Source organism: Henckelia pumila, chromosome 2 (assembly GCF_033568475.1).
Source record: "Henckelia pumila isolate YLH828 chromosome 2, ASM3356847v2, whole genome shotgun sequence".
Lineage (NCBI taxonomy): Eukaryota > Viridiplantae > Streptophyta > Magnoliopsida > Lamiales > Gesneriaceae > Henckelia > Henckelia pumila.
The window spans coordinates 121,835,954-121,849,370 of NC_133121.1; the positions used below are offsets into that span (position 1 = coordinate 121,835,954).

The 13,417-nt window shown below is 35.0% G+C and overlaps 1 protein-coding gene across 1 annotated transcript; it reads left to right on the forward strand.

Moving 5' to 3' along the window:
* The first annotated feature begins 403 nt into the window (after nt 1–403).
* LOC140879825 (exocyst complex component SEC6) lies at nt 404–13,062 on the forward strand. Its single transcript, XM_073283746.1, has 25 exons — nt 404–668; nt 1,328–1,366; nt 1,678–1,766; nt 1,967–2,057; nt 2,329–2,418; nt 2,519–2,598; nt 2,963–3,055; nt 3,423–3,449; nt 3,547–3,654; nt 3,738–3,876; nt 3,976–4,020; nt 4,449–4,504; nt 4,920–5,028; nt 6,122–6,262; nt 6,356–6,535; nt 7,591–7,674; nt 7,742–7,828; nt 9,017–9,061; nt 9,466–9,544; nt 9,986–10,055; nt 10,212–10,299; nt 10,386–10,475; nt 11,974–12,090; nt 12,232–12,294; nt 12,698–13,062. The coding sequence occupies exons 1-25, from the start codon at nt 540–542 to the stop codon at nt 12,827–12,829; spliced, it is 2,271 nt and encodes a 756-aa protein (XP_073139847.1). The 5' UTR covers nt 404–539; the 3' UTR covers nt 12,830–13,062.
* The last annotated feature ends 355 nt before the right edge of the window (nt 13,063–13,417 follow it).

Here is a 13,417-nt window from a genome sequence, read left to right on the forward strand (position 1 = left end):
CCTGAATTTTATGAAACTTGATTTTTCTGCGCATGTATTTTCCGCGACGTGTTGTGGAAAGCAACTTCCCCAGTGGAAACGTCAAGAGCTGACCCAAGCTTACTCATTCTTGGGTCGACCCAAACACTTGTGCTTGCGGTATGACCAATTTTGGTCAGACCCAAACACTTGGGTCTCATGTCTGGGTCTGACCAAAATTTCCAAGGATTTGTGTTTGAGTGTGACAAATTTTTGTCAGACCCAAACATGTGGTTAGTTAGTCCCAAATTAAGGAAAATAGAAGAGAAATGAGAGAGAAAAAAAGTCTGAAGAATAATTTAAAATTTAAAAAATTTGTTAAAATATATAATAATAGTTAAACCGAAAGATAAAACGGTAAATCGGGAGCCCAATCCCTTTTCTTAAATAAATCACAAAGGACTCCCTTTTCCCCAATTTTCCCGTAAATCTATTATAATCAATTTCTTCAAAAAAAAAAAAAAATATCTATTATAATCAATCGAAGAAATTGAGGCGGAACGCCGCAGGGAGGAGACACAATGATGGCGGATGATCTAGGTGTCGAAGCGAAGGAGGCGGCAGTGAGAGAGGTGGCCAAGCTTCTGCCGCTGCCTGAGCTCTTGAACTCTATTGCTTCCATTAAAGCTGATTATATTGCTCGTCAACAGGTTATATTTCCCTTTTGAAGCATTCTTAATTGAAATTCGTTTTTCTTTTTGGCATAGATTTGTAGTATTGCTTCACTTGTAGTTTTGCGAGATTGAATTTCGAGGTGATGCTGGTTACGAGTCAACGTGACTCTTTATTGTTTGATTGATGTATGTTTGATGATATCTGGTTGAAATACATAATTTCAAATCTGTCTAAAAATTAAAACTTAATGCAACCGTTTTGCTGCTAATTTTCAGGCAGAAGATTTAGTCGTTCCCAGGCTTACTATATATTTGGTTTCTTTGTCAAATGATATGAACCTTATCTATGTGTTTGTGGGGACTCGCATCCTTTTGTCTGAGATATGGTTTAAAACTTTAAAAAATTCCTTTCTGCCTTTTTCGGCCACGCATGAGTTCAACGAACACAGCACACCTGTGCCGCATGGGTATTGAACATTTAAGTTGTCTCAAGTAGCACTGTCTAAGTTGGTTCTTCTCTAGGTTTCTCTACTCTTTTTTCTGTTGCTCTAGAGAATTTGAACTGTGTTATTATCTTTTATTTATTTTTGAAATTGTACCATTGCATTTTTCTTTTGATCATATTTGGCTTACTGGTTGAACACTTGTGGCCATAATTCTGCTGTTATTAACTTTTCATATATGTTTGTTATCAGGCAAATGATGCACAACTCAGTACTATGGTTGCTGAACAGGTATATCTGAATCATGTCCTGACAAACTTTGCATCACCACGTATAATTAAGAGAAGGTTGTACTTTATTTTAGCCTCATATAATCTCGTTTGCCTGTGTTGCGGACCATGATAAGTTGTATTTACTGAGAGTCTCTTCATTATTAAAATTTTTGTGCATTGAATCTTGGAATTCAGGTGGAGCAAGCACAAGCTGGTCTAGAATTTAGCCTCATATAATCTCGTTTGCCTGTGTTGCGGACCATGATAAGTTGTATTTACTGAGAGTCTCTTCATTATTAAAATTTTTGTGCATTGAATATTGGAATTCAGGTGGAGCAAGCACAAGCTGGTCTAGAATCTCTTTCCTTGGCGCAGAAGACAATAAACCAGCTCAGAGAAAACTTCGTTGGTATTGAAAAGTATGATATGATATAGCATCCATGATTATGATTTATAGTCGCCCGCAGAGAATCTTCTCCAGCAGAAAGGAATACTTGGAAATTCAATCATTCATATATGACAATTTTGTTGTCATTAGGAATATTTGGAAATTCAATCATTCATATATGACAATTTTGTTGTCATTTCATGCTCATGCAAGTCTTTTTGTTTCTCGCAGATTGTGTCAAGAATGCCAGACATTGATTGAAAACCATGATAAAATAAAACTCCTCAGTAATGCAAGAAATAACCTCAACACTACACTAAAGGTAAGTCACGAGTGTAAATTCTTAACTTAGCTTCTTCTGTTGCCTGGACATTAATGATTTTAAATCTCTCAGACAGTCAGACGTGCGAATTGGTTATTTCAAACTGCTTGCTTTTGTGCACTCCGGTCCAGAAATAACTTGGGCTGTAATTACACTTTGAATGCTTTTAGATTGTGTAGATTGTGTGCTTTCGGTTTTTCTTGTCATTTGTGAGTTTTTGGTTTTATTTTGTTGCTCCTTTTGCTCAAATGAATTAATTGTCCATTTCCAGGATGTGGAAGGTATGATGTCAATATCTGTTGAGGCTTCTGAAGCACGTGATTCTTTGAGTGATGACAAGGAACTTATTAACACATACGAGGTTGAAATTCTTGTTGGAATTAATCAGTGTTATTAACCCATCTAAGGACCAATTTCAAAAAGTTCTAGATAGTATATTTATAATTTTCAAATCTGTTTAGAGATTAACTGCTCTGGATGGAAAACGAAGGTTTGCGTTAGCGGCTGCGGGATCTCATAAAGAAGAGGTTGGTAGGCTAAGGTCAGAACCTATACCTTCATGCGATTGCTGTATGTTTTCGGGAAATAAAATGTCTCAACAGCTACTTTCTCAGAAAGTCAAGAATATTTTTGTGTCATTAGCCCTTTCAAACTACCCTCTTAGAATCATTGGGAATGGTAAGACCACACCAGCATTATATTTATCAAATTGCTTAGTTGCTATAGTTTTTCTCTACCATCAACTCTTTAGCGCTTTATCTTTTCCCGAAATTTGTTCTTTCACTTCATTACTGACAAATCCATAGTGTATTTGGCCCTTTTTGTTTCAGATTAATAATTTTTTATATTAATTAATAAGGAGAAATTTACCTCTCTGATGATGGACCGAGCATAATCATTCTCAGGGAATATTTTGAAGATGTGGATCGCACATGGGAAACATTTGAGAAGGCATTATGGGGTCATATTTTCAACTTCTTCAAACTTGCTAAAGATAGGTAAGATGTTTTATCTGCCAAGTTTCCATGCCATTCTTTTTATTTGTTTGGATTTTTTTTTGTCAAAATTAAGAATTTGGAAAAGTTGTCGTTTTTAATGCAGCAAAAAGAATTGTAAGCATACAATGTTAGTTTTTGAAATAATTGCGGTATGTGTGAATGGTCGTTGGTTTTTCGGTATACCAAATTTAATAGTGATAAATATTTAGAAGTGGTTCCTTAGAGGGGTTAAATAAAGAGCAATACTTTTATCCTCCTGAAAATTCAAGATTCTGATAGTTTGGTGTTGACATTTAATCTTTGTATAACAGTAGTTATATTTCCATTTGCGTGTATTCTCATGCATATCCAATTATTTCTTTTGCAGCCCACAAACCCTTGTTCGAGCTTTGAGGTAGGTGAATTTTGAGTAGGCATAATTTTTATATGACCGGTTCATTTCCTTTATACTCTGCAATGCATCTAACTTATTGAACCCTTGAAATCAAAAGGGTTGTTGAGATGCAAGAAATCTTGGATCTACAACTCGCTGAAGAAGCAGCTGAGGCAGAAGGAGATGGTGCAATGGCATCTATAGCTAATCCTCATCGAATTTCCAAGTAATTACTTGTACCATGGTTTTAAAAGAAAAGGATTAGGATCAAATTTGCATAAATTCATTAAGTGGTTAAATTTCTTGTAGAAAATCTACAAATACAATTGCATCTTCTAGAAACCTTATGCAACAGAAGCTAAAGGTTCCGGGGAAAGGGTACAAGGATAAATGCTATGAGGAAATTAGGAAGTCAGTTGAAGCACGGTTCAACAAATTGCTTACAGAGGTTCACCTCTTCTGAAGTTCTATTGCATGCTGCTAGAATGAAGTGATGCGATTCTTTGCGTTGATTTCCTGCATCTGCTGATTGTGATATGTATTCCAGCTTGTATTTGAAGACCTAAAAGGAGCTTTAGAGGAGGCTCGAACGGTATGAATTTGTTATATCATTAGAACTTGTGCACATGTAACTTAACTGAAGTAAATCTTTTATCTCTGCCCCCAACCACACCCCCCCCCCCCCCCCCCTCTCTTTTATCTCTGCCCCCAACCTCCACCCTACACCCCCACCCCACACACACACACACACATAAGAGACAAACTACACACCATATTTTAATATTGTGATTGGTTTTTGGTGTTGAAGAGCAGCAAGATTTGTTCTGTTATCCCAAACTATTTATTGGTTTTGTTTCCCGAGATCGGTAGAGTACATAGCTAATATGTTGGTGTACTGTACCTTTTATTGATTAAGCTTTCCTTGTTTCTCTTCTTTCACATTGTTTCATCACATTCTGCGAGCTTCTTATCGTGTAGTACATATCGTAAACGTAATGTCAATTTTCTGCATGGTATCAGATTGGCGAGGAGCTTGGTGATATATATGACCATGTGGCTCCGTGCTTTCCTCCGAGGTATGCAATAGAAACATGGCAATTTGTCAATTATAATATGTTGGAGTACAGAACAGCAGCAACTGATTATGTTTAAGCACTTGAGTCATGCCGTCTTACTACCTCCTCTCAAGGATATTTTTCTTGGTAATCCACCAACACCTTTAAAGATGATTAATAGCCTATTGTTCTTCTTGGTTCACAGTTAGATTGCGAGTATGTTCTCTATTAGGACTAGATCATATAATGTGCGTATTTGTATCATATGATCCATAGTTCCACACCCATAGCAGTTTCTTTGACAATTTTCGTTGTATATGTATATTTTTTACTTGAAAGCCTCTGCAGCCGGTGTGTGAAATTCTGTAATAGATTTTTTTTTTTTGACTGGTGATAACTTCACTTTATTAGTTGAATTTATAATAATTTGTTTCAGATATGAAATATTCCAGCTCATGGTGAATCTTTATACTGAGAGGTTTATTCAATGGCTGAGACTGCTCAGCGACAAAGCTAATGACCTTACAAATATAGAGATTTTAAAGGTATATAAATCAGAAAGTGCAGCTATGATACAGTGACTATAAGATGTGTTTCATGATAGACATCTCCATGTTCTACCACATCTTACATACACTATAGTATATTCAAGGTCTTTATCAAAACAACAATAGTATATCACAATATAAAAATATGAAGAAAGATAAAGTCATTGCCATTAATAAAAGTGTAAATAATATTAAACAAAAGATTGTTTATACAAAGAGTCATCAAAGCCCTTAGCCACAAGTTGGCTCACCGGGCACCCACTTTTTCAATCTCCCACTTGCCCTATGGCCAACTAGTCATACTACGTAGACCCATTTGTTTCGCGATGTTTGTCAAATAATGGTCCTGGCAAGGGCTTATTAAGTTGAAATTACATCCATAGCACAAATTACCCAATCCTTAAACTTGCCACTTTAAATTGAAAGGTGGAAATTTATCATGGTAAACTTGCATTTTGGGCATTTTGTAATCAATCGTGCTAGAGTGTGACTATAAGATTTCTTTTTCTTTTCTGTAACTAATAATATGCAGTGTGTTCTTACATATCTGTGTGTGTGAGAGATATTTGGATATTTATCAAGTACAACTCAATCTCTCAATTGTTAGAGGCCCTATTTTCTAAATTAAACTAGGAAATTCTCAAGGAAAACTAGATTTATCCATTATTAAAACTCTGGAAATTCAACATTGTATTCATGGTCCGCACACTATAAAAAAGGATATTTCATACTAAATCTTGTTTGAAAACCTTGGAACGATGTTGAAGTTGTATGCACGCATCCATATGCCATTTACATTGGAAGGCAGCAAGGAGTAGACTTGATGAATCAGTTTTTACCATACCTCATGATTCATTCTGAATTGCTCCTCATCTAGATGTGAGATCAAATTCTGTAAATAGGTTGCTAGATAGCCATTCTTTTGTACAAGTAGAACTTAATCATGGATAAGCGACCTTGTGTTATTTCAGTGTTCCTTCTTGTATGTCATGTTTAATCACTGCAACTTCTTAGTTTATTCTTCTGCGTCGTCTTTGCTGATTGCAATTATTTTTACTCCATGTTAATGCACGCATAAATTCAATATCAGGTGACCGGCTGGGTCGTTGAATATCAAGAGAATCTGATCAGTCTTGGTGTTGATGAGTCGCTGGCTCAAGTATGTTCTGAAAGTGGTGCAATGGACCCACTTATGAATGCTTATGTTGAAAGAATGCAAGCCACTACAAGGGTAACAAGATAAGGCTAAAGTTCTATTTTTATCCCATACTAGGTCCCGTTATTTGTTTAATTGGTTAATCAAAGTCCTCTTCCTGTTGTGTAGAAATGGTATTTGAATATTCTTGAGGCAGACAAAGTTCAGCCACCAAAGAAAACAGATGATGGAAAGCTGTATACACCTGCAGCTGTTGATTTGTTTCGCATCCTTGGAGAGCAAGTGCAAATTGTAAGAGAAAATAGCACCGATGTCATGTTGTACAGAATTTCATTGGCTATTATTCAGGTATTTGCAGCCGGAGTAATTTACATGTGTATATTTGATCAGTTTGAAATTATTAATCTTCCCTGCTTGTGTAGTCACTTTAATTTGATTGTCACAATTCTTTCACCACTCTAATTTATCTCAGGAGAAAGGGTCGCCTGTTTTCTGATTGTCTTTCATGTTTTCATTCTTGAAATGTTTATCCAGAGCTCTTATTTCTTCTGATATTAAATTTCTCGTTTCTGTTCACTTTTCCCTTTGGGATTGAATCTAGCATATTTGAGTTTTGCTGTGGAATGTGTAGCATGTTAGCAGGTATGACTGTTAGTTATCGGAAAAACACTTGCTTGGTTTTTTTTGTTAATAAGAAATGAAGAACATATTATGTATAGTATGGAACTGTGGATCATATGATAGCAGTTCTAGTCCTAATAAAGAGCATACTATATGTTATGGATCCATATATGTTATGGACTAGAAACACACTTACTTGGCTGATATATGTTATTGAACACATGGTGGAACAAATAAACTATTGATAACATTCCGCATGTAAGACTTTATGAATATACATTACACATGTATTTGCTTGCTTCTTAAATTTATTATTTACCTTTCTCCCAAACATTTCATATTTGGTCGAACAGGAATTTTATTTTATTTGTATTTTAATGGTGTGGTAATCCGTAATTGTTTCACCTGGACAAGTTTGACAAAGTAAATGCTCTTAAATTGCTGAATGAGCTTTATTAAGTTCCAGTTCCATAATTCCTCGAAAAGTGAAATTTTAAAACATTTGATGGAAAGAGAAAAATTACTATTTCTGAGGTTGATGTCCAAAACCTTCAAATTTACTTAAGACTTAAACTAAAACAAGTGTTTTGCTAAGCGGCTTTCTTGATTGTAGTTCTCTTCAGATAACCTCAAACTTAGTTGATCACTTAATTGTGTGCTATACAGAACCCTAAAATATTAGCAATAATGTTCCCAAGGAAAACTTAGGCATTGTAGAGCATCCATTTATGTTGAAAAAAATGAAGAAACAAATCTATCATTTATAGTTCTTTCTATTTTAGGTGATGATTGATTTTCAAGCTGCTGAAAGAAAAAGATTGGAGGAACCTGCTTCTGAAATTGGTCTGGAATCTTTGTGCGCAATGGTATATATTTTCTGAACTCATTATTGTTGGATAATTGTCTTTTACTGATAGATTATGACGATGACAGATTAATAACAATCTTCGTTGCTATGACCTTGCCATGGAGCTTAGTTCAAGCACACTTGAAGCTCTCCCTCAGAATTATGCCGAGCAGGTAAGCTCCTTTCAAATTTGTGAAGGAGATGCCTGGTTACTTTATTTTGCTTTCTAGCCATTATATTAATCTATCTTATTTGTGAATTCATGTTTCAAGGCTTCCACTTACTATAAGAAATCTCACCAACCGAATTGCTGTATTCCAGTTCTAAGTCAAAACTGTAAAATAATCACTTTAGTGATGTACCATGTTGTGGTTGAAATAAGATTTTTGTCATTATGCTAGTAGGCGTAGCTCAGTTTTTCGTTGCATCATATTGAAGCTTTACCTATCACGCCGTCAATTTTGTGCTGGTGTATACCATTCTGTTTTGCGCAATAGGCTCAGTGGATAAACTAACACTGTGATACAACACTTGAAAATGTACCTTAGAAGTGGTTTTAAAGTTGAATGAAGCAATGAGTTAATGAACGGAGAGGGGTTCCTGCAACTGCCACAGGTGAAACCATATAGCTGATCTGTTGAATCTCTCTACCTTTTTTCTGTATTATGATGTACGTACTTGTCTTTTTTACTTCCCTGGTCAAGAGTTTTGAAGAAGTCCAAATTTATGGGATTGAGTAATTTTGGTTAAAATAATCGAATATCTATCAGTTCGAAGAAACTTACTTTGATTAGTTGATGTATTAAGCAAAATATTAATGCATTGGAATTGACAGCTACCTTATGATAAGAAATGAAGGTTCTGTGTGTGCGTGAAGGACAGTGGGCATTTTGATTTTTATAAGATCAATGCCTGATTCCTTGGGTAAACCGGAGGATTGTAGAAAGCTTTGCCTAGCCACCCATGTTGGAAATAGAAGGGAGTTGGCATAGCATGCAACACATTCTAACTAAAGCCAAAAGGATAACAATTTAATTATTAGCAGTAGGAAGAGAACCACTGTTATGAATATGATAATCAATTTTAGACTGCTCATTTCACAAGGCCTCATCGCTCCCTGTAGATATGGTGAAAGACGCACAATACTTTATGTAATTTGTCATGAATATTAGTCTTGTTTATAGCTGCTTATTTTTGGGGAATTGGTCTTGTTGCCAACTCGCTTTATAGTAGAATGTTGTTTATTGTTGATTCACTTTTTAGGAGATCGAGGCATTAATTTAATAACCTTTATGCCTGGATTTATCATATATTTACAGGAGAATGTTCATCTTTTTGAAGGAGTTTCTTTATGATAACAGGTTAATTTTGAGGACACCTGCAAAGGCTTTCTGGAGGTTGCGAAGGTATATTGATGTCCACTTTTTTAACTATGATGACAACTGTTTAACTATTATTTATATAAATTTTCATCATATACTGTAATTGCTCACATGACTTTCTAGTTTCTACATGCAAGTATTTGCTTTAATTTGTTCCTCTTCTGTTTTTTCGAAAGTATGTACTTTTGCTTTTTTACTGGGAAGCATTGTGGACTCCTTGAGGCAAGCACTTTTGACTTACCGTGGTCATGAACTAAGTGTAGAATCTCACTTTCGCTGGACTAGGGTATTGCATAACTTCACCAAAGTAGGAAAATTATTGTTTTTTAAATCAAGGAGTTGCCTTAAATGTTTGTTTAGGACTCTTGGAGAAAATATTTTCATATCAGTTGACTCAATTGATGAGGATATATTTTCCAATTATTCAGGAAGCCGTTGCTCTAACTGTTAGTGTCATTTTTGAGGATCCTGGAGTTCAAGAATTATTGGTAAAGCTGTATCAAAAAGGTAACTCAACTTTGTTAACTTACACCAAATAGGTGAATTATCTGGATATTGAAAAGAACATTGGACACATCTTGTCCAATTACTACGTTTTTGTTATTTATACGTATCATGGAAATTGTCCCCCTTTACCTGCAATTACAGTTGTAGAGACTAAATTTTTTTTCCCCGACATAATTAAACAAATTAAATTTCCATGTCCCCCCTCTATCTCCAAATACAATTATAGACACTAATTTATTTTTTCTAACAAATCATACAAATTAACTCATTCCAAATAATGTGCTTTGGTTCTTTTTTAGATGTTGAGTGGAAAGATTTTAGTTTGAACTAAGACAGCTATGAAAAGACAACCAAAAGATTCATATTTTAATTGCTTCAAATGTGTGATTTTTTTGTGACTTCAATGTTCAAGAAGAGCTAAGCCATTATTTCATGCTCCAGATTGGTTGGAAGGGCAAGTCACCGAATACCTAGTTGAAACATTTGCTGATTATTTTACAGACATCAAAATGTAAGTCTTCCGGCCAATGTGCACAGATTTTATTAGTAGTTCTGAACAATTCAATCTTGTTTTAGATCTCATCACTTCCATATAAAGCCTTATGGGTTTTTGGATTTTATGTGATCAAATTAGTCTTTCTCAAATGTTTAGTCTCTGTTTATGAAGGTACATTGAAGAAAGATCATTTAGGCGATTTGTTGAGGCTTGCTTGGAAGAAACTGTTGTTGTCTATGTCGACTATCTTTTAGTACAGGTCCTTAGCATGAAAAACTTGCAGTTGTTTCCCGTAAGTTCCATGTACCTAAATTGTTGACATTGTTAGTGCTGTTTCTTTTCAAGAAAAATTATATCAAGGAAGAGACAATAGAGAGGATGAAGCTAGATGAAGAGGTTCTCATGGACTTCTTCCGGGAGTATATAAGTGTTTCAGTAAGCTCTTTTGCACTTTTATGGACTCGAACTGTTACATTCCTCCTCTAATATCCCTGCCCCTCAAATGAATCAAAAACAATGTTGCAATATACATGACTACCTATGTAGCTTGGACACGGCAAATTTTTTTTTTTTGAAGTGTCGGACACGGACACTACACGGAAACACGATACGCAAATACGCGTGTCGGATACGGCAAAAACCGTATCGTTGACTTTTTTAAAGTTTGATCGGTCGGACACGGTTTGGGCATGGCTCGGACACTTTTCTAGACACGTTTGGGCTGAATTGCAAAAATTAAAAGTTTCGAGGGTTAAATTGAAAAACAATAAATTTCTGAGGACTAATTAATAAATAAATGAAATGAATTGGGCCTAAAAAAGCCCAAAAATCAGTCATTCCTTCTTCAGTTCCCGTTTCTTTCCTGGTCTCGTTCTTTCATCATCGATGAAATATGGTTTTCTATTCTAGGATTTTCAAATTTCAATACTAAATTTATATATATGTATGTATAGAGTAATTTTCAGCTGTCCAACCATTCCTGCCCAACTCGTCCCCGACCACTAAAACCTACTACCGGGTTTTAGTTGTCGGGGACGAGTTGGGCATCATTGGTTGGACAGTTGAAAATTTCTATGTATGTATATATATACATATATATATATATATATATATATATATATATATATATAAAATATTTTTATAGTTTTTAATCGTCGCCGTATCTTAGCCGTATCGTGTTTTATATTTTAAAAATTTTCCGTGTCGCCGTATCCGTGTCGTATCCTATAGGGTACCGTACCCGTATCCATGAAACATAGATGACTGCTCTTCCATTGACATTTGATTCCTCCTTTGTCCTTAGTTCACCCCCAATTAGTTGGGATCAAGGTTGGTACGTTATGATACATGCTTGTGCATGAATTTTCTTATCCTTCTATGTACACTAAATGAATGAGGAACAATATAGCAATGCACCTTCAATTCCACTTTATCTTTTAGTTTACCCCAATTATTTGATATTGAGCCTGGGATGATGGCATATGCTCGTGTATAACTTGTGCATGAATATTATCGTTGTCTGCATTAAAGTGAAGGAGGAAAATTACTAAACTATGATGTTTCTCATAGACATGTTAGAATCAGGGGTTTATTGGATGTATATATATTCAATTTTACGAAAACATGTTTTGGACTTTACGCCAATGTAAGTAAAAGCTTGTAACTGTAAGAGGATCCAGTTTATTGATTATATGTTTTTGTGGGGGTCTCTGTTGAAGTTATCAAATCTTTATCTCTTCTTTGTATTTAAACTTTGTATCTAGATCTTATCTTATCTAGACTTAGGGTAATAGATAAATAAGTAACTCTATAAAGTTTCTACCGTATCGCTCCTTTTGATAATATATTAGAAACCATTTTTCCTTTCTTCCATGCTGTTTTCATCACTTACGACAGTTTTCTATGTATCTCACGACTTTATCATATATTGCAGAAAGTTGAAAATAGAGTGCGGGTACTTTGTGACTTGAGAGAACTTGCTTCATCTGAAAGTCCAGATTCGTTTACACTTGTTTACACAAATATTCTCGAACATCAACCTGACTGTCCTGTAAGTGCTAATGTATCTACAATTATTGATCAGTCAAGCCTATATAGAATTTTGAACTCTAAACATTTCTGTTGCGAATTACTTGGAAAAAAGAAAGACTGTTTGTGTCTATTTTTTAACCTCGCGTTCTCATGTATACAGCCTGAAGTAGTAGAAAAAATCGTTGGCTTACGAGAAGGCATACCTAGGAAAGATGCCAAAGAGGTGAAACATTACCTACCAGTGTTTTCTTAAATAGTATATTTGTTGCAAAGTTCATTTCTTGAATTGTCTTTTCTGATCCTGTTAACGGTAATAATATATTTGGTGTAGCGGATATGCGTGCTTAAAATCCATGTGTGATGTGTTATCATAGTCACAGATCAAGAAAAATTAACTATATAATTGCGTCCATGATTGTTAATTGTTTTGGTTGTGCTCCAAGAACTTGATTAGTATAGATTAATGCTTGAATTGTTGCTTTCCATAAGTACATAGTTTCACATAAATATCTAATAGTCATTGGTTCTTGATTTGGATCCAACATAATTGAGCATGCAACTTGGTTTAGCCCGTAAATAAATATTAATTCTGCAAACCGTTGATGTTAGTTTTCTTTGACAAACAGGTTGTTCACGAGTGTAAAGAAATCTATGAAAATTCTCTTGTTGATGGGAATCCTCCAAAGGGCGGGTTTGTTTTCCCTAGAGTAAAGTGCTTATCTGCTGCAAAAACTTCTCTGTGGCGAAAGCTAACCTAGTCGGAATGCTTGTTGTGAGAGCTACCCGTACAGATGCAGCTAGTTTTCCAGGTTTTATTTGATTGTTATTTTGAGGTTCTATATTTTTTTTGATCATCTGCATTTATTAAGTGTTGGAGATGAATTGGGTACCGAGTGTCTCGTTTTTACTTTTGCGAGTACGCATTTAGTGTATTTTATTATTATGACTTTTGAATTAATTTTAAATTGAAATATTTAATGTTGAGATATTACATCGGTTGGATAAGGTTCATTAGAGTTTCTTATATATAGACAAAGACAAATACTCCCTCCTTTAGCTAATTTTTGGAGTGGAGTTAGGTCAAAATCCAATTTCTTAATATGGTATCAATCTATAAAAGCCCAGGTTCTAATCCTGGTATCAGAGCTCAGATCTACAGTAATGTGTTTGACCGTCCAGAATTGAGTTGTTTATAGTCAAGTTACCCGTTAAAATCTCAATGCTACAAATGTTCATTCTTGAGCGTGTGGGGTTCGGAAAACATTTTTTCATCTGTCATTGTTCATGCAAGTGTCTTATAACCTTAATAATATACTAGGTGTTGCACGTGAAAAACATTATATAAA

Excerpts from the sequence above, each read along its gene's own strand:
- LOC140879825 (XM_073283746.1), top strand. The coding sequence starts at position 540 with ATGATGGCGGATGATCTAGGTGTCGAAGCGAAGGAGGCGGCAGTGAGA. Across the intron at positions 6,263-6,355 it reads GAATGCAAGCCACTACAAGG|AAATGGTATTTGAATATTCT; the intron begins GTAACAAGATAA and ends CCTGTTGTGTAG. Across the intron at positions 6,536-7,590 it reads TTTCATTGGCTATTATTCAG|GTGATGATTGATTTTCAAGC; the intron begins GTATTTGCAGCC and ends TTTCTATTTTAG.